The 26,207-nt window shown below is 41.1% G+C and overlaps 1 protein-coding gene and 1 long non-coding RNA gene across 3 annotated transcripts in view; one reads left to right on the top strand and one right to left on the bottom strand.

The window, feature by feature from the left end:
* On the bottom strand, positions 1-24,849 carry pcmt (protein-L-isoaspartate (D-aspartate) O-methyltransferase). 2 transcript variants are annotated; one of them, XM_048600786.1, is made up of 7 exons: positions 24,657-24,845; positions 16,106-16,210; positions 10,890-10,921; positions 4,749-4,853; positions 2,896-3,016; positions 2,522-2,607; positions 1-536 (listed from the first exon to the last, which is right to left on the bottom strand). In XM_048600786.1, the coding sequence occupies exons 1-7, from the start codon at positions 24,820-24,822 to the stop codon at positions 357-359; spliced, it is 795 nt and encodes a 264-aa protein (XP_048456743.1). In that variant the 5' UTR covers positions 24,823-24,845; the 3' UTR covers positions 1-356. The 2 variants fall into 2 exon arrangements, with proteins under 2 accessions (XP_048456743.1, XP_048456744.1); XM_048600787.1 differs by lacking the exon at positions 16,106-16,210 and having other exon boundaries at positions 24,657-24,849.
* Positions 24,846-26,207, top strand: part of LOC125483967 — a 34,226-nt gene continuing 32,864 nt past the window's right edge. Inside the window, exon 1 of the long non-coding RNA XR_007262849.1 lies at positions 24,846-26,207. This is a non-coding gene — a long non-coding RNA (uncharacterized LOC125483967).

The raw sequence follows: 26,207 nt of genomic DNA, 5'->3' as shown, positions 1-26,207 counted from the left end.
TTCAGTTAAACATTTTAATTTAATTATGCAGCAATTATTGAACTGCTACAGTCAAAATATACAATTGAAAACTAACTTCCAAAATAGTAGGTTAATGTTAAACCTACCCCTGCCTTGTCCCTTCCCATCCGCTGAGTGTTTCCTTGGAACTATTTAAAAACAGCATTTCCAAAGCATGCAACATTCATTTTATTAACCCAAACCCTCATTCACTATTTTTGTAAACAATAAACATCTGAATTAGTCCATAGATGGAATGGAGTTACAAAAATATTAAAAGTAGCAGCCAGGCAAATCATTGCAGCGTGCTCCAATCCACACCACTTCACCTTGTTTCTGAGGAGGACTGTGCAGAGTCACTTCCACCTTGGCACTTGCTTATCTTGATCTGTTAAAGGCACATAGATCACTCCCATCAGGGGTTTCATACTGATGCTGCCATTCGCTAGCTTGTCATGTTGCTCCAACATCTGGTTTCCGCCCGGAGGGCCGACGGGCAAAATCATCCTCCCACCTGGCTTCAACTGATCGAGCAACTGGAGAAGGAGGAGAAGGGCAAAAATGGTTTTGGGGGAGATGGGGTCAATAACAAGGAGGATGCAGCAAGTGAGAGCCAGAGCACAATCATGGTGGGGGGTAGGGAAGGCAGAGGCGAGCAAGGAGAGAGAGAGAGGGGGAAATAAGAGAACATTAAATGAGTAAAATTTAATAGCACTAAGGGGGTCTAGGTGAATTTCAAATAAAGACAGTGCTGACCAAGACTACTGTTTCTATACACATCACATTAGCAGAGCTGCTTAACGTCACTTGTGATAGTAGTATCCCTCACTGGTTCAAGAGGTTGTCAGTTCAAGGTCTACCCCTCACTAGGTCAAGAGGTTGTCTCCAGAGTAGACCTTGAACTAACAATCACAAAAGTCTAGGTTGACACTCAATGCAGCATTCAGGGATTAAGGCACTATTGGAGGTGGCTAACTTTATCAAGACAGGACAGTAGCATTCTGTCTTCCACTGTCTTGGGTGAAGATGAAAGATCCCAGGACACTATGCAAAGATAGTTATTCCAGTATCCTAGTTAATAATCATCCTTCAAATCAGTATGAAGTAGATCACCTTTGCTTCATCACATCGCTCTTTGTGGATCCTTGCTGCGTGCACAATGGGTGTTGTACAAAAGAAAGTTTATTTTTACTTGTTTTATTTAGTATGCATGCTTAGCATTAACTTTCAAGGTGCAAGCAAAGTGCATAACATGTTTTTCGACTCGCTCACTAATTACAATAACATGAATTGATTTCTCACAATCCCGCCTGCCTCCTCACATCAAACAGCAAACTGGATGCCTAAAATTGCAGCTGAATTTAAAACAATGGTTGATACTATCACTGTGAAATAAAACAGAGGTCTCACTTTGAAGCAGTTACATTACGGTTCACCCACACTATGTGAACAATGCTGACAGTTTGTTCATATGCACAAGCCCTCAGGAATTACAGCAAGCAAAACCTTCCATTTAGTTCACGGCATCTGATTCGAAGTGAAGATGCCAAGTTTGCTATGCTGACTCCAAAGGTTTCAATGCAAGTTCCTCAGACACAGGCTCTTGAAATGAATTTCACAACATTAAATTACTGCCAACAAGTCAGCAGACCATCTCATGTCGAATTTATCCTGGTTTAGCCACTAGAGAATACAAGAATGTTTTTGGTTCAAATCAGGTTACAAATGCATCTTTATTGATCAACCTAATCCATCTCTGCACAATAGCTCTTAATTTCTAACCAAAAATTATCTTGAATGCATCTCAAAAATAAGTGGGAAATTTAGCCCAAGCTAAAAGACCAAAACTGACTGTTTCCTAACTGCTATTGAGAGTCTACTTACGGCACTGAAAGCTTTGAGAATCAGAAAGTAGAAAAAAAACTTGGATTCATTGCTTTGGACATCGAGTCCTCTGCACTTATTCTGAAATCCAATTACAGCAACAGTATTAGCTTTTGACAGAAGGATGAATTCTAGAAACGTCAGGTGAGGTCAGATTTGGAATACCATGGAACTGCCCATCAAACTAATAACATTCAGTCCAAGTTAGTGAAGGGATACTTGTAGATGCCCAAGAATCCAAACTGAAAGAACCACTGTCTCTGGCAGAGGTGAAAATGTCTGCTTAAATCCAAGCACTTTTCACACATGCAGGTAGTATCGATAGCAGAACACAGCCTAAAAACATATTGAGTCATATCAGGCTTGAAGCATTAACTCAATCTCTTCATGAATGCTGTCAGGCCTGTTGATTTTCTCTAGCATTCTGTTTCTATTTCACATTTTCAGTACGCAGCATTTTGCTTTTATTTTTCAAAGAAATGGTCTCTTTTTGGAGTAGATGGTTTTGTACTTAGTGCAACCTCAGTTCAGCCAATATGGGGGAGAAAAAAAAGAGGACAGAACAAAAAAAAAAGAGATCTCATCCTGCAATGTACTACTTTTTTGTAGCTTACAGTATGGTTTGAAAATGACTTACTGCCTGTGGGACCGTGCTTGCTGCTGCCCCCACGTGGATGGCATCATAAGGAGCTTCCTCTGGATATCCCTGTCTCCCATCGCCCACTATGAACAGAAAGGGATCCAAACAATTACAATTATTAAAAAAGGTGAAATTTAAAATATTTATGATTCCAAAGAGAACAAACAAGTTTTGCAACAGAAGTATTTCCAGCGTCCTCTATTTGCACCCATTAGTCAGATTTTCTAGCTTTGTAGAGGACAGGTTTTACATACTATTTCAGATAAAACCAAAAAAAAGCAGAAGTTGGACAGTGCAAACAAAAATTCAATTTTGTGGCAGCACTTTTGGATTAATCATCCATGGATATGCACAAAAAGCTGCTTACTCACCTAAAAACTTTATTCTTCCTGATGAAAGCAAGGATGGATCATCTTTCTTAACATTATTTATGGAGTCATTTACCAGTTCCTTAATATGCTCAATTCCCACCACTCTTCCACTTGGACCGACCTGGATAAAAAGAAATATTTGCACATTTCCAAAATATTCCTTTCCCTCTAATGTTTGCATGACATTTTATTGAAGATTTGAAAGAGTCAAGTTGTGTTTACAAGAGGAAAATCAATTGTGAAAGTAAGGACGCAGTGAAGGTGGCAAATGGGCTTTATAGTGAAAGGATTTGAATACAGGAGCAGGGATGCCTTGTTACAATTGTACAGGTCCTTGGTGTAACCAAACTTGGAGTATTTGGTTTTGATCCGATGAAGGGATGTTCAGGCTGTGGAAGGAGTGCAACGAATACGTAGCAGACCGACTCCTGAGACTATTCCTTCCTGAAAAGGATTCAACGTTTTGGTCTCAAACAATCACTGGCAAGAAAATTCCACAGGCTCACCAGTGGATGAAATGAAATTCTCATCTCAGTCCTAAATGGCCTACACATATGTTTAGACTGAGACTCCAAGCTTTACACTCCCAGTCGTTGGGATCATCCTGCCTGCATTTACCCAGGCTAGTTTCTTTGGAATTCTATAGGTTTCTATGAGATTGCCTTTATTAGTTTATATTCTAGTGAATAGTCTTAACCAACCCCGTCACACTCATTTGTTAGTCTAGTATATATTCATTGCAATCCTTCCAGAGCCAGAATATCCTTCTTCAGATAAGGAGGCCAAAACCAAACACTGATGTTGAACTCTTCTTCTTTCACCTTTGCCTCAGCGCCATTTTCTTTGGGCAAGAGTCCTCTCCCCGTCCCAGATTCTTTCACCTACCCCCAACACATGGACCCCTCCCTCTGGTCTTTTACCTGCACTCGACATTGACATGACATTGGTTGTCTCAATTTCTCTGCATTACTCATTCTAACTTAACTCCCTCTGAACTGACTGCACTCCACGCTCTCAGATCCAACTGCCTTTGCAATTAAGTCTGCTGATATGCTCTATGGAGAATTCTATGAGCACTGCTACCCAAGGGATCTTGCACAGCTAGAATGCCAATTATTATAGAATACCCAATCTAGGATGGCCTGTTCTCTACATGGTTCCTCAACATATTGATCCAGAAAACAACTCTATGTATATTCCAGGAATTCCTCATCTATGGAATTGTTATGGATTTGATTGCCCAATCTATATGCCAATCAAAATCATTCATAATTACAGCTGTACTTTTATTGTTCATGGCTCTAAGTTTCTGTTTAATGCCTACGCCAACCTTACCACTACAGTTTTTGACGAAATTTGTAGAACAGAAATATGAATATTTCGGGGTGGTGGGTGCAGTGGGAGATGGTAGGGCAACAGGCAAGATACCAAAGCATAGAGTCCGTATACAGTAACTCCATTCTATCAACTATTTCTACTGAAGCAATGTTACTTTTGGTGACAGAAACCAAAAAAAACTCGGCATTGTAATGGCATGAATCAGCAGCATCCCATCCATTCCAGAGGGCCTGCCAGGTGCTTGGACCAGATAAACAATATTGGTACTCATTCCACTAGGGTGGAACTAGATAACGAATGAAGGTAGGAGACCTTTGCTGATATTGCAGATTTTACAGTAACAGGTTATTTTAATACAAATAGTAGCAGCCTGAAGGTAGTACAGTTTTCTTCAAATCGGATCCTCAGTGCTGTTCATTTTCCCAGTCCTGAAAGACTACTCAAATGAATGGGCCCAAAAATTACCTGCAGAACCTATTTCAACTTGGCACCTCAAGAAGCAGTCAGTCACTTACCATCCGAGCAAAGCAGGAAGTGAGGATTCCACTGCCAGATCCTACATCAAGTGCTTTAGCCCCCTCATATAACTGATCATGAAGCAGTTCCAGGGCATATGCATGCTGGAGAGGACAAAAGATCACAATATACACATCAATTAGGTGCATGCACAATGACTTTGTAGTTACAAGATTTCAATCAAAATGGTTTCCTTAAATCAGTTTCCAATAACATCTTCCAGAGAGAGTTAGGGACACAAGGTGCATCATCTTTCATTTTAGTTATATCAAACAATGTTAGCAAATAGATGCATCACAACTCAACAGTAACTAGTTACCTTTACAAGGCCATACACTGAAAAGCAAACTTTCATTCAAAATGACTTTTTTTTTAAACCAAGCACATTTAGCTACAGTTTAAAACAAACATATAAAAATTGCTAAATTTAATCTTGCAGGAAGCCAGGATGCTCACTGTTTCAGCAACTGCAAATGAAAACAATCCTGTGGCAGTAAGACCAACAAAACAGAGCATCTGGTTACATCCAAGAGTCTCCATACCATGTAGTACAGGGCCAAGAAATAATACCTCCTTCAAACTTCTGTTGCACAACTTAAAATACAAAAAGTGACTAAAATAAAAGCAAAAAGCAGCACCTGTAGACAGAGAGAAAGAGTTGATATTTCAAGTCCAACATAACATCAAAGAAGTAGAAATCAGACAGGTTTTTGCAGCTTTTCCTGACCAAGGCAGACTAGGAACTAATTAGAAAGCAGGACAGATTAAATGACAAAGACATCATGGAACAAGAAGCAAAGTAAATGCTAATGATGCCAGTAAAGAAAAACCATTACTCTAGACTAAGTGTTCATGGAAGAATAAAGGACCACTCCAAGAAAGCAAAACATGAAAAGATAAAAGACTGGCGCTAGACAAAAAGAAAGATTCAAAATGGAGGACAAAGTTTACAGTCTGAAGTGGTTATACTCACTGTTGAGACCAGTGCCACAGCCTACACTGGACTTTAACAAAAGTTTGCAGCACAGGACAGAAAAGGTGATCAGAACAGCAAGCGGCTTTCTGCTTTTCTTTTTATAGTCTTCGCGTAACCCAAAAATACATGCATAAAACATACAAGTTTCATATCTTACCATAATACACACTAAACATCACTATTTCCTGTAGAATTTTACATCTTGGATAAAGGCTTTGACCCACGTTTAGTTGGTGTCCATATTTCACATTATCACACTGTATCAGCGCATCACCCTTTCTCCCCGATGTACTTAACTAGCTTCCTCTTAAAAGCCATTTGCTTTCACTATGCAGTAAGCAAATTTTACATTCGTCTCATTGAGTAAATAAGTTTTTTGTGAATTCCTTATTGGATTTGGTGTGCATCTAACATTTATTGTTCCTCAGTGTTTGGAACATTTCCTCACACATCTGCATCTTAGTGGTTCTTAGCAAGTTTGGGGTTATAAAGAAGACTTGAAATGTTAACTCTTTCTCTCTCCACAGATGCTTCCAGACCTGACCTGCTGAGTTGCTCTAGCATTATCTACTTGTTTCAAGAGTTACATTGTTTTATAACAAAAAACATGTCAATGCTACGGAACACAAATACATCATTAGGTCTGAATAAAACAATGAATGAATGCATGCATCCTATCACCATTTGGGTTTCCCTACCTTAACGTTAAGGCTAAATCTCAACTATTTTCCCATGATCATCTGTGCCTTACTATTTTTCTTAATTTGTGATCAGCACTCTTTCTTAATTTTAAGACCCAGAATCAATACAAGACGAAGAATACTGTATCATGTTGGAGGTGGCATGAGAAATTTGCAACACTGGAAGGAGGAAGTCATCTCAGTGTGGTGGGTAGAATCACTGACTGAGCCAGAGCTTCAGGCTCAAATCCCACTACATGCTTTAATGGCCAAGGAAGGGAGTGTCCATAATACAATCAAACAGGTTGAGTGATAAATATTTCCAAAATGTATCAATGGCAGGTACAAAGAGCAGGGGAAATTCCTGATCAGTCATGTGATGGCAAAAATAACTGAAGCCATTATCCACAGCTCCAGCTCTACAATATGCATGATAAGAGTATGTTAACACAGCAATTCTGACTTCTTATGGACATGGCCAGTTGGCTGGATGGTCCGTCTGGTTCAGATTGGTGTCAGAGTTAATTTCTCATTCCGGCTGGGTATTTTGCCCTTCTCACAGCAAAGAACGCAATGCTGTTGGTTGGATCTGGCTTTGAGCAGACACCATCAATTGGCCCCTCATATCTATGAGCTCTATGTAGAACAATCCATTCAATTAGGTTCCCTTATCTACCCTTGTAACTGGACAGATTCTTTCCCACCAATACCTATCCATCCAGTTTTCTCGAGGAATCTTTCATCCTCATTGTTTCCATTGCATGCATTTGCAAAGTTCAAGGCATTATCACTTGCTGCATAAAAGCATTCTTCTTCACATTTCCCTGCATCTCGACAAAAAAAAATCTATGACCTTTAGTTTTTACATTATCAGCAAACAAGAACACGAACAAATTTTGACTACCTTATTGAAGCCGATTCATTTTGTACACCATGATCACATCTCCCCTTAATCTCCTTTGCTTCTTGGAGAAGGATACCAGCTTTTCCAATGTAACCTTACACAAATTCACACCCAAAACCACTCTGGTCAAATCTCCGCTGCAACCCCTGAAGACCTCAGAGTTCTTCCCGAAGTGACCTTCGTCAGGTATGCAATAGCATCGTGACCAGAACTGAGCAATAATTCGTAAGTGGGCTAACAAGACCTTTATATAGACTCAGCATAACGTTCTTACGCTTATACTTCATATCACAATCTACAAAACTCAAGGTCCCTCTGTCATTGCAATCTTTAGAACTGCACCATTAAGTACATGTTGTCCCTCCACATGCTTTCTGCCAAAAACCAAATTTCTCCAATATTTTCTGTCAATTGTCCGCCATACTGCCAGTCTATCCATTACTGCAACCGACTGATATCAAACTCACTGTTTGACTACTTTCAAGCCCAGTATCAAGGGCAAAGTTTGCTCTGTATTCCAACATCTACATTGCGAGTTGTGCGCCATGATGGATGACAAGATCACACATACCTGAAACACTTCTATTGTCTTTGCTGCAAATGCAGTTAAAGCCAAGCGTTGAGCTGTAGCATGGGATAATTGGACAAAGGCACTCAGACATAATTCAGTTCCAATTTTACACTTTACATTCCTTTTGTAATGGATACCAACTATATGAGCTAGTCATATTGTAGTTGTATCTTCCAACTGGTAACGACACTAGCATCTCCACTGAGGGGGTGTAATTGCAATGAGGCTGTTTAAACACACAAGCAGGAAGGGGATGCCATTTGGCCCCACGTATCGAGACAATGGCTAATCTAATGATACCCTCAAATCTGCAGTTCCAGTTACTCTTTATCACCTTTCAATCAAGTCACGTCCTACTCTAAACTCCAGCAGATACAAGTCGAGCAAGTCCAACTTTGCCTCATAAGATAAAGCATCCTATATGTCCACACCTTGTTTCCAGGGATCAGTTTGGAAAATCTGAACTGCATCCAACAAACTTAAATCCTTCCTTAAATAAGGAGTCCAATAGTTGGTAAGCAGGACTTCACTTTCACAAAATCATGTTGAATCTGCCTGATAATATTGAACTTAACCAAGTTCCCAGTTATAATTTTTTCACTAATAGTTTCTAAAGATGGATGATAAGCCAACTGGCCGTGGTTTTCTGATATCCCTCTGCATAGTCCTTAGTCTTGCCTACATATTAAAATTCTCTTGAAAAAAGCTTCTGCTTGTAAAAGGTAACTGATTTGTTCAGTGTCAGGTCATATTACATGCAGCAGTACTGTATTTATCCAGCAGATGGTGGGCTAGATTCCCTGCTGACTCCACTGTAGAGAGGTCACAACAGGATAGTCCATCTCCAATTTCCTGTTGCCCTAAATAAACTTCCACAGAATCATACATGGTAAATGAAACACAATTTTGCTAAAACATATCTTTACAATATCAAGCTCTGGCACAAACAATAAAGAACCCTAGACAATTCTATTGGTTTATAAGCCATAAAGTAACCTAATGATAGAGGGCAGACTTTTATAAAATACATAAACTGCATCACAAAACCTGTTCCAATTTAAAAGACAAAGATATTCTGCATTTCAGAATCCAAAATCTGGGACTAAGCTGGTGCTGAACAGCATCGTTAGCATCAGAACCAGTATCAACTTACATTAGATGACCCTAAAATGTTTGATTGAAGCTATTCATTATTGATCCACTTGGGCTGTTGCTCAAGAGGCAGTGGGAAAAGACATTGCAGGTTACTACACAACCGTTTCCAACCCCATGACTTGTACCACAAATAAGAATAATAGCAGTACTATCGCAGTAACACAACCATCTCCAGGTTTCTCTATAGCTCATTCACTATCTGTACTTGTATGTACAATTCACATCCCTTCACTGCTGTTGGGCCAACACTTAACTTCTTGTGTAATAGAACAGGAGCATGATTGCTACAAAGCCTAATAATTCAGGAGAGGACTATCTTCTTGCAGCAAGGAGGACAGAGTTGCACTGTTTGCTACAACCCAAGAGTAAAGTCTGGGTAGTTTAGCATATTTAGTTTAGATGTTATCTCACTATCAGATTTACTAACTATGGCACTTTTAATTTCACACCAATAGTAATCTTTAAAGGCATAGTTGTAAACATTAAAGTCTGCTCAGACCTTTGTTCACTTGTAATCACAAAGAAGCTCAACAATACATTCATTTCACACAATGCAGAATATATCAATTGTCCAAAAGCTCATTAGAAAGCATCAACACTGGATTATCAAATCAGGATGGCGACATGAGGGGCCCTTGGAGGTGACAGATCCCAAGAAACCATACTGCTCCTCTTTCATCTGAAAAAGAGGCAGCTCTTCAAAAGCTTGTGATTTCAAATAAACCTGTTGGGCTATAACCTGGTGTCATTAACTTCTGACTTTGTCCACCCCAGTCCAATACTGGAAACTCGAGATCACAGCTCCTCTTTCCAACCACATCATCTGTCTGGACACCAAGCTGTGGTAATTGCTAATTTGTTCTCTTGTTCTGTCCCTTTAACAGGACTTTTAAACCTTACCGCTTTAACCAAATATTTACTCGCTTGCCGTAATAACCATTGCTCAGCTCAGTACCAAATATTTGCCCGATTATTTTTCTGTGAAGTGCCTTGAGACATTTACCAAGTTAAAAACAATAAAACCGCAAGTTATTCAGCAGCACACATTCCAGGAAGGTGATAATCTTATAAATTGCTGCACTGCATCCTGAGGATCATCCATGCTGAGTAGGCTTCCCAATAATTGAAGGGATATGAAGTCCACAGCAGGAGCACCAAACCAACTACTTCATCATAATGGTGTTGAACTTGGAGTACCAATGTGGCAACAACCCATCCAAACGAATAGTCCAACACAATTTTGACAAGTCTTGTCGATTGTGCAAGGTTCAGGAGGCACTGTTAAAGCACTTCGCCTTATGTTCTTGAAGATACAATAGTGACATGGCTGCTTAAATTCAACTTAAGCAATGGTGACCTCTTCCCTCCTCCTTCCAATACGCAGAAGGTCTTAACAATAATGCTGTTGTACTCTGGAAGGTCATAGGAAAATATCTGGACTTTCAACTAGTTCACGATTTCAACTGTCACAAGATACAAGTGTTGTCATTTAAATTACTAGCAAACAACCTGTCAATCTTAAGAAGGGTCCAAGACACTTCTGAAGAAGTCCTGAAGTGACTTCTTGGAGCAGAAGTGATTGGCTTCTGACATCCAAAACCATTTCCTTTTACTTCGTGTATGACTCCAACTATTAAAGTATTTGTTATTTGACCACTGATTCCAGTTTTGCTAGCACTCCTAAGTGTCAACGACAAAGACCATCAACTTTCTCTGGCATTTAGCTCCATTCACATCAAATCAAAGTTGCGATGAGGTCTGGAGCATAAGCTCAACTAATACTGTTGTAAACTTCACTGAAATTTATACCAGAGTATGAAGGTGGCACTTAATCAGAAAATATCTTGCACTTACCATGTGTGGAGCACTGATTGTTGCTTGGAAACCTATAAAACAAAGCAAGTTCCATTTATTTACAAATGTGAAGCATGAAGTGTTGTAATCATGTAAATAAACGCATAGCTGCAATGTACAAATGAAATCCTCGGCAGCATTGTCAAAACAGACTTTAAACTACAATGGATCATTATAACACAAATGAATGTAGTACAATGAATGAAACAAATCTCAGCATTCTCTGGCAAAGGTCAAAACATTTTTTTTTTTTTTAGGGCTATTAGTGAGGCACTCCAGGGCTACTTTCTCATACTCACTAACTCCTTTATTAGATGATGCACTCATATCGTAACATTACCTCTATTTATGTTAAGAAAGGATTTAACACAATGTTCTCTTTTAGAACAACAGGACACCACAAGCACCAAAGACTGTATATTACTTTAAAATTCCCAACTTAGAATCTACAGATAAAAAGTGTTTTGGAAAGAGCAAAGAATTAAGTCAGGATGCTCATTTGGGCTGCTGTTGCAGACATGGGCCGAATGGCCTCCTTCTGCACGATTTTATGAGAACGAAAATCTCCCACAAATTATGCAATGGTAGAAGAGGGGTTGATTACAACATCCACTCCTTTTCTCTCCCCCACCCCCAAATCAATTGGTTGATCTTTTGCAGAATGACCACGAATAACAGAAGCTCTCTAAGCAGAGAAATATTTTTCTTGAACTACTTAACGTTACTGCAGGTTTCTTCAGCCAGTTCCATTGCTGGTTCAATACCGTGCACCTCTGAAGCATCTGGTAAGCTTTTACTTAGAGTCTCCTGTGCAGTACCAGAATATTGTGACTTCACAATGATCAGTAGCCTTATCTAGCACTGGAAAGCCACGTTTTGGAAGGAATTTGATTTCTTCACTAAAGTTAAATTTGAGCTCCACATTCTTTGAAACACGAGGCGCATAAATAGTTTGCATGTTTACAGGCGGATAGAAATTCACTAAAGATCCTTAGCGCATTCCAAACTCACCACCACTTCCACCCAGAAGGACAAGGGAAGTAGGCGCAACATTGAGGGCCGAAGGGCCTGTACTGCGCTGTAAAGTTCTATGTTCTATGTTCAGATACATAGGAACACCACCACCAGAAAGTTCCCCTCCAAGCCACTCACCATCCTGGCTTGGAAATATATCACCTTCCCTTCACTGTCACTAGGTTAAAATCCTGGAATTCCCTCTAAGGGCATTGTGGGTCAACCTACAGCAACACAGGCTACTGTGGTTCAAGACAGCAGCTCACCACCACCTTCTCCAGGGCAACTAAGGATGGCAGCAGTCCCCATCAACAACTATTCACCCTCCCAGCCTGATCGTTAGCAACTCCTTTGTCTGTCCAACTGTGTCTCTCTCTTTGGGCTGTATCCTAACATTTACTGCCTACCCCACCCACTTCCCTATTTTCTGCATATAAACTGACTTTTTCCCAGCCACCATCAGTTCTGAGGAAGGGTCACCGGACCAGAAATGTTAACTCTGTTCTATCCTTCACAGTTGCTGCCAGACCTGCTGAGCTTTTCCAGCAACTTTGTTTTTTGTTCCTGATTTACAGCATCCTCAGTTCTTTCGGTTTTTAACTAAGAATGGTCAATAATTGCTGGCCAGCCAGCAATGCCCATGTCCCACATGTGAATCAAAAATAAGCATGATTGATAAGCACTCAAGGTATTTTTTGAAAAGTTTATTTTAATCAGAAAAAAAAAGTTACAGCCTATTTTAGTGAGCTCCTCCATCGCCAGTCTGGCATTCGAGTCCTGTTCTCCCATTCCCTGCTGACACGTGGGGCACTGCTCCCCAGCACATCTTTCCCAATGACACGCGGGCCCTTCTCCACGCTCTCCCCTTCCTGACTGATGCTCAGTCTTGGCACTAAAGCACACTTCCCTCTGAACAGCCACTGTTCTAGTCTCCTGAAACTTTGCTGCACAGTGAACCTGGAAACAGTTGGAGCAATCTGACAAACTCAGAGGTTCAATCCTTCTTGCCCTTACTGCTCCTTCAAATCACAGATTGTCTTTTGAGCAGCAGCAAGAACAACAGAAGCAAAATCTTTGAATGATGGAGCTGGAATAGGTAACGAGGGAGAAAGACGGTCTTGTTCTTTTTCTCCACTTTTGGGAAGGGAGGTATGACTTTGATGAATTACTCAAACATTCTTTTGATTTAATTTCCAGGATGATTCTGGGATATCTGGGGCGATTTGCCTGCCACTCACACTGACAGCCCTGCTGCCTAAAAGCCAAGAACTGGAAATCAGACAGTAAGAACGCAGACATTAGCAAGCGCTAGGAATGAATGGCGATTGAAGGTAAAGGGTAGAAGAATGTAAACAGGAGAAACTGGCAAGCCAAACCCATATGATAACAGGCAATGGAATCAGGTAGTGCTTGCGACTATTATATCCAGAATGTCATCAGATGCTCAACGGGTCAATGGCATTTGTATTTTTCTGCAGTTGTGTATAATTGAATGGATAACCAATGATTGCTGTAAAGAAAGCTCAACTTCATGATTTGTCCTCTTTGGATTAGGTTAATATTTTCATAAAAGGGAACACAGAAAGCAGAGAGGCTCTTAGTTAAGGTGGAGGAAACATTCTCCTGGACAGTGTCAAGCTTCTTGACTGTTGTTAGAGATGCAGTCGTCTAGGCATGTGGGGAGTATTCCATCATAATCCAGGTTTATGCCTTGTAGATAGTGAACACACTTTGGGGAAAATCAGTTGGTGGCTTATTCACTGCAAGATTCCTAGCCTCTGACCTGGTTTAGTAGCCAATGCGTTTAGATCACTGGTCCAGATTAGTTTCTGGTCAATGGTAACCCCCTTCATGTTGACAGCTTTTTTTTGGAGGGTGGGGTAAAGAGAGAAATAATGACAAAAACATCAATGTCAATGCATAAATTCTTTTATTGAAGATGGTCATTATGTGGCGTTTGTCAGGCACGAATAATTTTTGTCCCTCTTTAGCCCAAACCTGGGTATTGTCTGGTTTTTGCTAAATTTGGACATGGACTGCTTCAGTATCTGAGGAGTCGTGAATGGTGGTGAAAATTGCAAGCAGCAGCAAATATCCCCACTTGACATTATGATAGAGGGGCGGTCATTGAGGCAGCAGCTGAAGATGGTTGGGCCCATGACACTACTGCTAGGAGCCCCTTGTGGCATAATGATAGTGTTCCTCCTCAGGGCCACAAAGCCTGGGTTCAAGACCCATCTGCTCCAGGCACGTGTAATAATATTTCTGAGCAGATAAATCAGAAAATATCTACAAGAGGAACAGTAGGGTCTCGTGGCACACAAGTAGCATCCCTTCCTCTGGGCTAGAAGATCTAGGTTCAAGTCCAAGTCCTATCTGTTCCAGAGGTGCATCATAACTTACCTGAGCAAGCTGACTGAAATGCATAACTCAAGGAAGTCCTGCAGAAATGTTCCAGAATGGAGGTGTTTGACCTCCAACAACCAAAACCATCTTCCTTTATGCTAGGTATGACTCCAACCTGCCCTCCCAATTCCCTTTGACTCCAGTTTTGCTGGGGCTCCTCAATGCCAGAGTCAAATGCGACTTTGATGGCAAGGGCAGTCACACTCACCTCAGTTCTGGAATTCAGCTCTTTTGTCTATTTTTGAACCAAGACTAGACTGAGGCCAAGAGCTTAGTAACCCTGGCAGAATCCAAACTGGACAGTGAGCTAAGTAAGTGCTGCTTGATAGCATTGTTGATGACACCTTCCATTACTTTACTGATGATCAAGACTACACAAACCTGACTTTACGGGGTCCAGAGTCAATGCTGAGGACTCCCAGGGCAATTCTCTCCTGACTGCGTACCACTGTGCACCACCTTTGCTGGGATTGTCCTACCAGTGAGACAGGACATATCCAGGGATATTGATGGTAGTGAAAAAACAAAAAAATTCTGGACATCATAGCAGGTCAAGCAGCATCCATGGAGAGAAAGCAAGCTAACGTTGAGTCTAGGTGACTCTTCAGAGCTGATGTAAAATGCCACACTTCCGTGAGTATGACTGTCAGGCTGTTGCTTAGCTGGTTTGCTGGATGGCTGTCCAAGTTTTGGTATGAGCCCCAAATGGAGGACTCTGCAAGGGTGACATTGCTGTGTCTGCCGTTGTCATTTCTGGTAGTCCATCTGTTTCATTTCTTTTTTTAAGACTTCCTAGTGATGTGATAAAACCAAGACTTCAGAGGGCAGTTAAAAGTCAACCATATTGCTCTAGGTCTAGAGTCACTCATAGACAAGTTTCCTTCCCTAAAAGGATATTAGTGAACAAGATAGATTTTTCCAGCAATTAGCAATGGTTTCATGGTCATCACTAGACATTTAATACCAGATTTTATTAAATTCAAATTCCACCAGATGTCCTGTGGGATTCGAATGCAGGCCATCAGAACATTGCCTGTGTCTCTGTCTCTAGACTTGTAATGCACACTATTAAAATGTCACCACTTGGCCAAATACGATTATTTTGATATACTCAAAGCGATTAAGCTTCAGCACACCCAGCTTAACATGATCACAAGCCTGTGTTTTCAGTCATAAACAGAAATAAAAAAGAATTAAAAGGAGGAATGTGCAATTTGGCTGTACTGAAGGGAGAGGCAACATGCACTTAACATCATGATTTGCAAAACTTGTTTGTGGTTTTTGCCACGAGGTACTTCCTACCGATAGGCATCATTCCAAACAGACTACTTAAAATGGAAGTCATCACTTAGGATAAGGTGCACCATAAAATTTTCACAAAAATCAGGGGGAACTTGAAGTTATTATGGACTGAGTTAAGAATTATCATTTTTGGGTAAATAGGGTAAGGTGATTATACAAGTATTTTTTGAAAATTGTATTCTATTTAACATGTTACGATGCAGATATATTGGTGTTTTGGAAATCTTACAAAAGTAAGAAAATATGATTTCATTTTAAATTTATAACTTCAATAGTTATAATTTTAAGTGCAGCCCAAGCTACTTTCTAGAATGCAAGACAAGAGGTTAATAATTCAAATAGGCCAGCAATAATACCTTGCAACATTCGAAGCCCATTGCATTGGAAATACTCAGATTAAGGCAGAGTCAAATGTGCATTTGGTAATGGGGGTGGTGGCGGGGATTGTCAGGTTGGTTGCTGAAAGGAGAAGCAAGTGCTTTGGAAATGCTTACCTATAGACTGAGGGGAATCTGTATAAGGATTACTCTTTACATAGTGGCAACGGTCTGTGGCCAACATTACATGATAAACTTTCTCAGTCTTGACTATTCCATTCTCTGTAAAAAATGAAAACAAGAGTACTCATCAACTTCCCCGTTTGGAATTGCAAATATTATTACGAATGGTGACATTAGGAAGCATACTTTAACAGGTTAATTTAAACAAACATTTCAGACACATTAAGACATCTTGGCAGCAGCTGAGATTTGAATCAGGATATGTGGACTCAGAGGCAGGGACATTACCACTGTGCCACAAGGGCCCCAGATATATACTTCAACCTGTCATGACTCAATCGGGAAGACTGCACCAACATTTGAGACTCATTATTCCACAAGCCATCGCAAATGTGTGACAAACCAATTATGTCAGCAAAATGATCAATTTCCCTGACTGTTTAAGACTGGTGTAATTTATAACGGGCTTCTTCATTCACAGGAAAATAAATTTATTGTAAACAAACTTATTCTTTAGCAAATGGCAAACAGAAATGGATTACTCATTACAACCAAACAACTCATGTCTGTTTAAAACATGCAGAGTTAAGTAGAAACAGAAGTTCAGATATATTATGAAAGCAATCTGTAATTCAATGAAGAATCCAGATTGCAAAGGTGGGATGCGTTGTTGCTCAGTATTCTTTACATTTTAGGCAATGGTGACACAATGTTGTGGCAGATTGTTAGTCGATCTTGTATGCAATAGCTGATTGGGTAGACACACATCTTTCCTCATACAAGAGCTCTTTCTTTTCCGAGACTTCAAGTTCCGACTTTACTGATACAGAAAGAAACATCGCCTGCTTATTATCATGCCTCTCACTCCTCAAGGAATTATTCCTATACCAAACAAACAACAGCTGCTCTTAGCTTCCAATTGGTTCTTGTATTCTTGTTTTGCCAAGTGGTAACTGCTAGCAGTCACTTACAGATGATTTTTTTTTCTTAAAATCCATGACCAGCAAAGCCCATTACAATAATTCTTCAACAATGGTAGCACACAAACCCATAGCCACACTACGACAAACACTCAAGGACCGAAGACCCCATACCCATGACATACAGGACTGATGTAGTTTACAAAATACCTTGCAATGACTGCAAATATTACAAAATCGACCAGACTAGAAGGAAACTAGCCATCAGGATACACAAACACCAGCTAGCAGCAAAACGACAACGAATTTTCCCTCATCTCAGCACACTTGGACAAAGAAGGCCATCAATTTAACTGGGTCAACGTGACCATCCTAGCTTAAGCCAACCACAGACACGCACGGGAATTCCTACAGGCCTGGTTTTCAACCCATAATGCGAATCAACAAGCATGTAGAATTAGACCCCATATACAAACCCATGCAGAACAGAACCGGAAACGACAACTCAACAACAGACTGGTCTTAAGTAGTAAGCGGAGTAGAACAACATCACTTCATCAGAGGCCACACTGATGAAGTTACCGAGCATAGTAATCTGTACAATAACCAGCCAGCTTGGTGAGCAAGCCAACAACCTCATCCACAACCCAAGCTACAAATCTTCGCAAGAACCTTAAATTCTTCAACCTGACCACACCAGAACAAATCTCTTGGCAGGTGTCTATTTGACAACAGACTAGATCAGTTCCTCATCCAACTGTGATAGCTCACAAAAATCAGCCTTTTATCCTTTTTGGCCATACAGAACTTTCAAGTCTAGTATATATGAATTTGTAGGAAAGCATATAACCTTCTTTCAAAACTGGTTCCTCTTCCCTACGGCAAAAGGAAACATTAATATTTCTACTTAAGGCTAATCAGCTAGCCTCGACCCGACTCCCTTTCATCTTAGAAAGGAGTGGATCATTTACAACCTGACACCTACAACTTTCCGGGACATTGAGACCCACATCATGGTAAATTCAAAGAATGTTAAATATTGTCTCTGAACACAAATAGCTTACACCTTCTTAATCCAAAACAGGTTGAGACATGGAGGGCAATTGTACGACAGTGTTCCTAGACACCCGATGCTTTTGACCTACTAAGTGGTAGCGATCACAGATTTGGGGGAAAAAAAAATACAACTTTGATAAGCTGTTGTCTTCCATCTTGTAGATGGCATACATTGCTGACACTATGTAGTGGTGGAGATCAACACCTAAAGTGGTGAAGATGCCAAATAAGCAGAAGGCTTTATCTTGGATGGTGTCAAGGCTTGAAATGTTGTTGGAGCAAGCAAGAGGACATCATTCCTTCGGGAATCAAAAGGCAAGGTATGATCTGCTATTGTCCAATAAGACTTCTGGTCATTAGTTAGTTGGAATTTCAGTGAAGATAATCCCTTCAATGCTGTGGAGGTGCAGAAAATCTATTATTGGAGATTATCATTCCCTGGCACACACAGCAGAAATGTTTCTCATTAAGGTACATAACAGTGAAAGGAATAAAACAATTAAAAGACAAGATGAGTTGGGAAAACAGCTAAATTGTACTGGTTGAACCTTGCCTACGGTACTTTTGCAGTGAAGACCAAGAAATGTAAGCTGACCAAGAAATATGAAACAAAAAAAAAAAAACACAAGTTAGCAATGTTTGAACTTTTACCAGATATCTGACATGTCCAAAGACAGGATTTTTGTTCATGACCTCCTAAATTAAGTTCATAAACCTTCCAGAGGTGGTCATTATAAAAACCCAAGCCATCATATTACAGAAGGCATTTTAAGTTATTGCATATGCTATATTTGTTAACCAAATCCCTAATAATATCCAATTCCTACAAAAAGGTTGTTTGTTTTATTAGTTTCATTAAAAATATTTTATGAGCAGCATCCACAAGAATATTTCTGGTCTTTAGCTCTCCCTGAAACAGCAAGGATCTGCCCGAATCAAAGAATGTCCAAACACAGTTCATTAAATAAATGCATCACTGAAGAATATAGGTATATGTGTTAAGAACTGTAGCCTGGTACTGTGTACAGCTTCCTCAGATGAAATGATGGCTGTTATTTCATGAATTCTAGACTCAATTCTCAAACATACAGCAAAAAGTTCAAGTTATTCAATACTTTCTTTAGCTTCAGTCTTCTCTTGATATTTTGTGTCAACACAATGCGAAGTGGTTTTATGATCTCTAAAAGTGTCCCTTATATATGAAATGCATGCTCTAAAAACTTGTTCAGTTGTTATTCTTTACAAATGTGGATATATTAAACATTCAATCCACCAGCTGCTCCCACTGTAAATTTTCAGTTCAGTGTTCAAAATGAAAAATGTGTCAAATTATAAATTAAATATGACATCCTCTACTGGAATGCACCAGCTGCCTCATCAGCCAGAGGTTGTAATTAAAACAGCATAAAATTTACTGGGGCAGTTTCCATTACAAATTTAGCCGTAGGAATTTAAACAGGATAAAAATAAGGACAGATGAGCAACTTTAAAATAGAAACAAAATTACGCTTGCATATACAATTATCCGCTTCCTCCATTACAAGAAGTAGCACATGCACATTAATACCATCAGGGCCAAACAAGCATCGAGCTGTATTCCTGAAGTGTAATCCATAAAACATGCCTATTGAAAGGTTTTCCCACGGCACTGCCAGTAGTATATCAGAATATATCATTTGCGTCCATTGACCATGTAGTACAAGTATCCAGACACTCCATTATAGAGAAATTTTAGGAATATTGACCTTTTATGCTTTGACATGCTAACACTTGAAAACGTAATCGTCAGTCCTTGACTACCACCAGGTGAAAATCCTAGAACTCCTTCCTTACCACATTGTGGGTCTACACAAGTGGTACTGCAGCGGTCAAAGGCAGCAGCGTAGCACCATCTTCTCCAAGCAAACTAGTGATGAATAATAAATACTAACCTAAACAGTGATGCCCACATCCCATGAATGAATGAACAAAAAGGCAACTTGTAAGTCACAATAATCTGCTGAGTTAGCTATACACCCAATTTACCTAAACTAGCCAAGGATATAACAGGATATTGCATTTTAAATGCACAGCAACACCTGGGGAATGGAAAAGGTGTTGTTGTTCCAACAACCTGGAAAAGAGCTACAAAAGAATGCAGAAATGACGCAGGCTAGTGTAACAGTGACAGCCAAGACATTTTGCAAATTTAGAATCATTAGAATTATTAGAAGCTTAAATCGTAGAATTCCTACAATGTGGAAGCAGGCCATTCAGCTTATTGAGCCCTCTGAAGAACATCCCACCCAGGCCCACCACCACCACCACCACCCATCCCACTCTATCCCTGTAACCCTGCATCTCCCATGGCCAATCCACCTAACCTGCACATCTTTGAACTGTGGGAGGAAACTCATGCAGACACGGAGAATATGCAAACTCCACATAAACAGTCACCCGAGGTGGAATCAAACCTTGGCCCCTGGTGCTGTGAGGCAGTAGCGCTAACCACCGAGCCACCGTTGCAACAAGGATGTTCAAGTGTGTTAAAACTAGGATGAAGGCAATTTCTAGAGGCTGAGTTCTGGTGTGGAAACAATGACATGCAAATATCCAAAGTCATGTTTCAGAAGTGTGGAAACAGTGAGAAAAAGAATTGGGTCAGAGCACCATATAGTTTATACAGAATATACAGAATCAGCTGGCATTTGAAATTACTGAAGGCAGCAATCAGATTGGGACCACTGGGGAAGGTGCTCTGGGTAACCAAGATCACTTGCAGATCTTTGTATAGAAGAGAAAAGATTAGCATGGAGGACTGAAAATGAAAAAGAATAGTGTCAGTGTGTGCAAAAGAAAGGGAATTGAAGTCTGGTATTCTTCTTTAAGTCAAAGGGCAAAAAGAGGCTTAGGTTCTCTCAAAGTTGGAAGAGTTCTTTCGGTCCAAAGTCAATTCTGATAAAACATGAGATAAATGAGATGAACTGTCAACTTAACCAGTGATGGTGGGTTCATTCTACTTAAGATTTCTTCATTGGAGGGAACTAAATTCAGTGAAATCTTTTGGAAACCTCATTTTAATGAGTTTAAAATGCTACTTTTGGAGCAGTAAGCTGGGAATTAAGCTTTTGAAAGCATACTGATCTATATCAGAATTTACATTTCTAAAGCTCCTTTAATATAGTAAAAAGTGTGCAATAGCACCAGACAGGAACATTAGTCAAATAAGGAGATGACACACAATCCTGCCACTGTGCACCAGCAGAAGGAATGAATCTGAAAAGTGGATGGGGTACCCTATCAAGCAGCTGCATTGACTTCGACGGTGTTGAAGTTTTGGAGGGTTGTCAGAGCTGAACCCATCTGGGCAAGTGGCAAGTATTCCTTTACGTTCCTAACTCATGCTTTGCAGATGGTGAAGGGGCCCTTGAGAATTATACTGGTTGTAGGATTCAGCTTCTGAACTGCTCTTGTAAACATACTACTCATTTGGCTGGCCCCATCAAGCTTGTTATCAATGATAACTTCCAAGACACTTTTGGTGGATTCAGCAATGGTGTTGAACGTCAAGGGGAGATAGTCAAATCCACTCTTCTTGAAAACGTCCATTCCCTGACACGTGCAGCACAGTTGCTTGCCACTAAAAAGCCCAAACCTCTCAATGTCATCCGGGTCTTGCTGCAATTGGTGACAGATGGCTTTGGAGATTTCTTTCCAGAAGTATACAAAACACTAGTTAGATATAGAATTGCAAACAGTTCTGGTCACTGCATTCAGGAAAATATATAATTACACTTGAGAGGGAGTGAGCAGATTTACAAGGATTTTGCCAGGACCAGAAAATTTTAGCAGTAAGGAAGGACTGGATAAGCTAGGGTTGCTTTCTTTGGAATATAGGCAGTCAAGGGAGATTTAACTAAGGTGTATTAAATTAGTAGTGGCCTATACTGTGAATAGGATACTCGGAGAGACAGATTTTCCTGGGACAGAAGAAACCTTTTTACCCAGAGGCTGATGGGGGTCTGGAACTGTTTGCCTGAAATGGCAGTACTTAACACTTGGATAGGCAATTGAAATGCTGGAATCTACAAAGTCATGAATCAAGGGCTGAAAATTGAGATTAGGCTGGATAGCTTTACTTTAACTTATTTCACGTTTATCTATTTAGTGCTACTTCCTTCTGTAGAAAGTTACTCATCTTATTGTTTTTTTTTTCTGAACTTCTATATGCTAGTGTGCATGCCTGCCAACTTAGTTAAATACTCCCAACCATGCTCGTGAACCTCAGTTAGAGGTTCAAATCCCACACTATGGAACTGAGCCCAAATTCTTGGCTGACAATTCAGTGCAGTGTTGAGGGAGTGCTGAACTGGAGATGTAGTCTATTGGATGGGGATATTAAATTGAGGCCATAACACGCCCCCTGATGAGCTCAAGAGATTTATCTCACTGCACTATATTTAATAGACCACAGGAGCCCTCCCTGGGTTCCAAGATAACATTTATTCAGAATTAAAAGCCACAAATAGATTATTCAGTCATTATTACACTGCTGATCATAGGAGATAGCCATACAAAGTCAGTTATTGGGATTTCTACATGTTTGCTTTAAAATACTTCAGAAATTCCAGAAATTGAGAAAGGGGCTTTATAAATGCCTCAACTTTTTTCAAGTCACATTTAAACATATTATGCTGTATTGGCTCTCCCACATTATACTTCCACCCCTAACTCCTAGGATGAGCCAATGATTATAGAGAAGGCTACATACTGTTCAAATGGTGGCAGGTGCAAAAAAGTGGTACTTACTGGAATTGCACGATCTCGTCACCCGTGTTAGCATTGTATGACCATCTTACAAGTATTCAGAACAATATACCAACATTAACTACCCAAACAATTTTAGGGGCCAAAAATTTTTTCCACTCTCCTCCATTCTGAATATCCTCTTCAGTTATCGTTCATTCACTCACTTCCCTGCCTATGCTTCACTACTTTGTGGATTGGGCACTTAAGCAACATGTCTTTCAAGCAATCTACTTTTTCACATTGCAGTTTTGATGGTCTGCAAATACTTTCAAAGCAAGTCTACCTAAAAAAGGCACCAATTGGTATTTTCAATATAGTCACTTCCAGGAAATCAAGCATCATATAATCGCTACATAAATCCAGAATGACAATAGAACTGTCACTCAGCTGTTTCTGTGTTAAGAACAGAAACTGTTCCTCGAAAGCAATTAATTGGCTTTCAGACATGCAGAAGATATGAAAGGGATCTTATGAATCTAATCCTGATTTTCCCATCAGAAGCTCCAGGTAGCTTCAATGAAGCGATCACTAACCAGCAGGTATACTGGCAAAGGTGAAGGTGTCGGTGTCACAGGCCTACCAGACGATAGGTTACTGTCTCGTTTGAGAGAGACAACTTGTGATGGTTTAACCCCAGGGTCACCATGCCTCAGGTGAGGGGAGATTTCAAGAAAAACAGTCCTTCACAGTAACCTCAGCCAGCGTGGGAACCAAACCCACAATGTTCACATCACTTTGCATCACAAGTCAGCCATCCGGCCAGCTGAGCTAACTAACCCCAATACTGGTGACAGTGATGACCATCGCATCAGGGGACCTTTCTATTATTTGGGGCATGAGCAGAGAGTGCAAAGTTGAAGCCTCAAATAACAGCATCCTCTCAACACTGCACTGAAAATGACAGCCAAGATTATGCACTCGATTAAACATTTGAGATTAAGTTTGTTCAAAAACTTGACATAAAAGCTTGCTTACTAAATCATCAACTGGATTAATCCCTGAAAAGGTAAAATTGCAGGGCTAGGAAAAGGACAGGGGAATTACACCAGGCAGATTACTAGGTTGTTATTCAGGCACACCAGAAGTGGTGGGTCATAAGCATAAAATAGGAGTAGACCATACGGTCCCTGCATCCTGTTATAACAGTCTGTAAGGTCACAGCTGGCCTGATTTCAGGCATCAACTGTACGACAAAGGCGTCACTGGACTAAACTGTTTTTCTCTGCACAAATGCTACCAGCCCTGCTGAATTTACACAACACGTTCTGTTTTCGTTTCGGATTGCCAGTTTCTGCAATTCCTTGTTTTGCATTCCCACCTGTTCGCCCATAACGGATGAAAATTGTCTACTTCGGCCTTGGAGACGGCGTACGGGCAGGGAAACTGAGCCAGCCCCGTTTCCCGCAGGGACGTTTCTGATCACTCTGTGAAATCCGCTGTTGACATTTGGCCGCCGGGCCGCACTGCAATGATCAGCAATTTTTTAAAAAAAATACCAATTGATCTAACCCTCTGGCCGGCAGAGCGGCACCGCCGGGTCAGTGTACGTGAGAGAGACGGCAGCAGGGTGGGAACTGCTGCCACCTCCTGCTTGTCTCCCCGGGCAACGGCAGGGATCCTCGCCCTACCCCCACCCTTCCAGCCTCCGGCCTCCGGCCCCCCGCCCCCACCCCCCCCCCAGAGGGAACCTGGACCCGCCCCCTGAGCTGGAGCAGACTTTATCCATCGGACACACTGCATAGTATGGTAACGCCCCCCCCTTTCCCAAACCCGGCACTCACTCCGCAGGTTGTTGACGAGCTCCGCTTGGCTGTCTCCGCCGCACTTCCAGGCCATCCTCTGACACAGAGCGCGCAGCAGGTACAGGGCCGCCGTCAGCAACACGCCTGCGCACACCGCTCTACCCACAATGCTTATCACCACCAGCGCGTCGCCGCCAGCCTCCATGATGTCACGACCCGAGAAGGCCCGCCCACTGCGCCTGAGGAGCGGGAGACACGAGGGAACTGACTAATAAAAGTCACGGCGATCGAGTGCGCCGCCCAACTCGCAGACTTTTCATTCGATCAGAGAAAGCTCCAGCACTCTCGACGTGGTCACGGCTCCGCGGCATTGAGAAGTTCCGAAATGCCACTTCAATGCACGCCCGAGACGCAAATCCCTCTTTAGTGATTATGAAGGATTAGGCGGGGATCGTCTTTGGTACAGGCCAGCCATTGATGACAACAACCTCCACGTGATATGGAATAAGGAAGTAGGGGGCGCGGGTGTGTAATGCGGCTCTGCACCCAAATCTAAATATAGCCCCCACTGTAGAGGCACGGCCTGGTGTTGGCAGTCGACGACGGCTGCCTGTGGGCATTGCACTAGAACATATCATTAACATTAGCAGATCGTCCGTGGCATTGCACCAGGAACGTATTATTAATATCAGCACAGCTCCGGTGGCATTGCGCAAGAACGTACAATGCGTATAAGCGGACCGCCAGCGGCGTTGCATCAGTACCATAATTTTAGCGTTTAGATGAGGGATGGTAATTCAGTGCACTTTAAAAAGGTGAACATATTATTCACAGCTGCAGACCACCCGTGGCATTGCACAACAGACGTATCATTAATAGCGGCAGACTGCGCGTTGAATTGCATAAGGAACGTATTGTGGACGTTGGTTTGTCCACCCGTGGCATTGCACAAAGAACGAACTGTTCTTGTGAGCTGACCTCCCGTGGCACTGCTCTGTGTGCAACATTCTAATCAGCTGTCACTTTTTGACGTTTCAAACCAAACATCCAACCAACTGAGCTGAAGTGACCCCAACTTCCCTTCTAATCAAACACTATCATGCAAGTACAAGAACATAATTTCATTCAATATACTTAACCAGCAAATCATGTCCATATAGTCTATGCACCATGATACATTTCAAATATGAACATATTTTTGTTTTAATGCCCCTGTATGCTCACCTGAAATTTCTGCCTGATACATGCATCATATGGAGTAGCATCATTAGGCTCACCATTATTTTTAACAGTAATTTCTGATCTAATATTATGAGATGAGGGATGGTAATTCAGTGCACTTTAAAAAGGTGGAGGGAAAAGCCTGGAGAAAATTGGCCAATCAGTGTGTGGGCATGCAAAAGAGTGTTAGACTTTCCAGTCAAAAGTCCTGCAAAACTGCTGGAAACTGAGTTCAGGGAATTTTATTCGTTCCTGGGATAAGGGTGTCACTGGCTAGGCAGTATTTATTGCCCATCCCTAATTACCCAGAGGGCAGTTAAGAGTCAACCATATTGCTGTGGGTCTGGAGTCACATGTAGGCCAGACAAG

This window comes from Rhincodon typus, chromosome 9, assembly GCF_021869965.1.
Source record: "Rhincodon typus isolate 14 chromosome 9, sRhiTyp1.1, whole genome shotgun sequence".
NCBI lineage: Eukaryota > Metazoa > Chordata > Chondrichthyes > Orectolobiformes > Rhincodontidae > Rhincodon > Rhincodon typus.
Note: the sequence above shows the minus strand (reverse complement) of the source record. Positions and strands in the feature narration are given on the sequence as shown.

Excerpts from the sequence above, each read along its gene's own strand:
- pcmt (XM_048600786.1), bottom strand. The coding sequence starts at position 24,822 with ATGGAGGCTGGCGGCGACGCGCTGGTGGTGATAAGCATTGTGGGTAGA. Across the intron at positions 4,854-10,889 it reads CAATCAGTGCTCCACACATG|CATGCATATGCCCTGGAACT; the intron begins GTAAGTGCAAGA and ends TGTCCTCTCCAG. Across the intron at positions 537-2,521 it reads CAAGCACGGTCCCACAGGCA|TTGCTCGATCAGTTGAAGCC; the intron begins GTAAGTCATTTT and ends CTCCTTCTCCAG.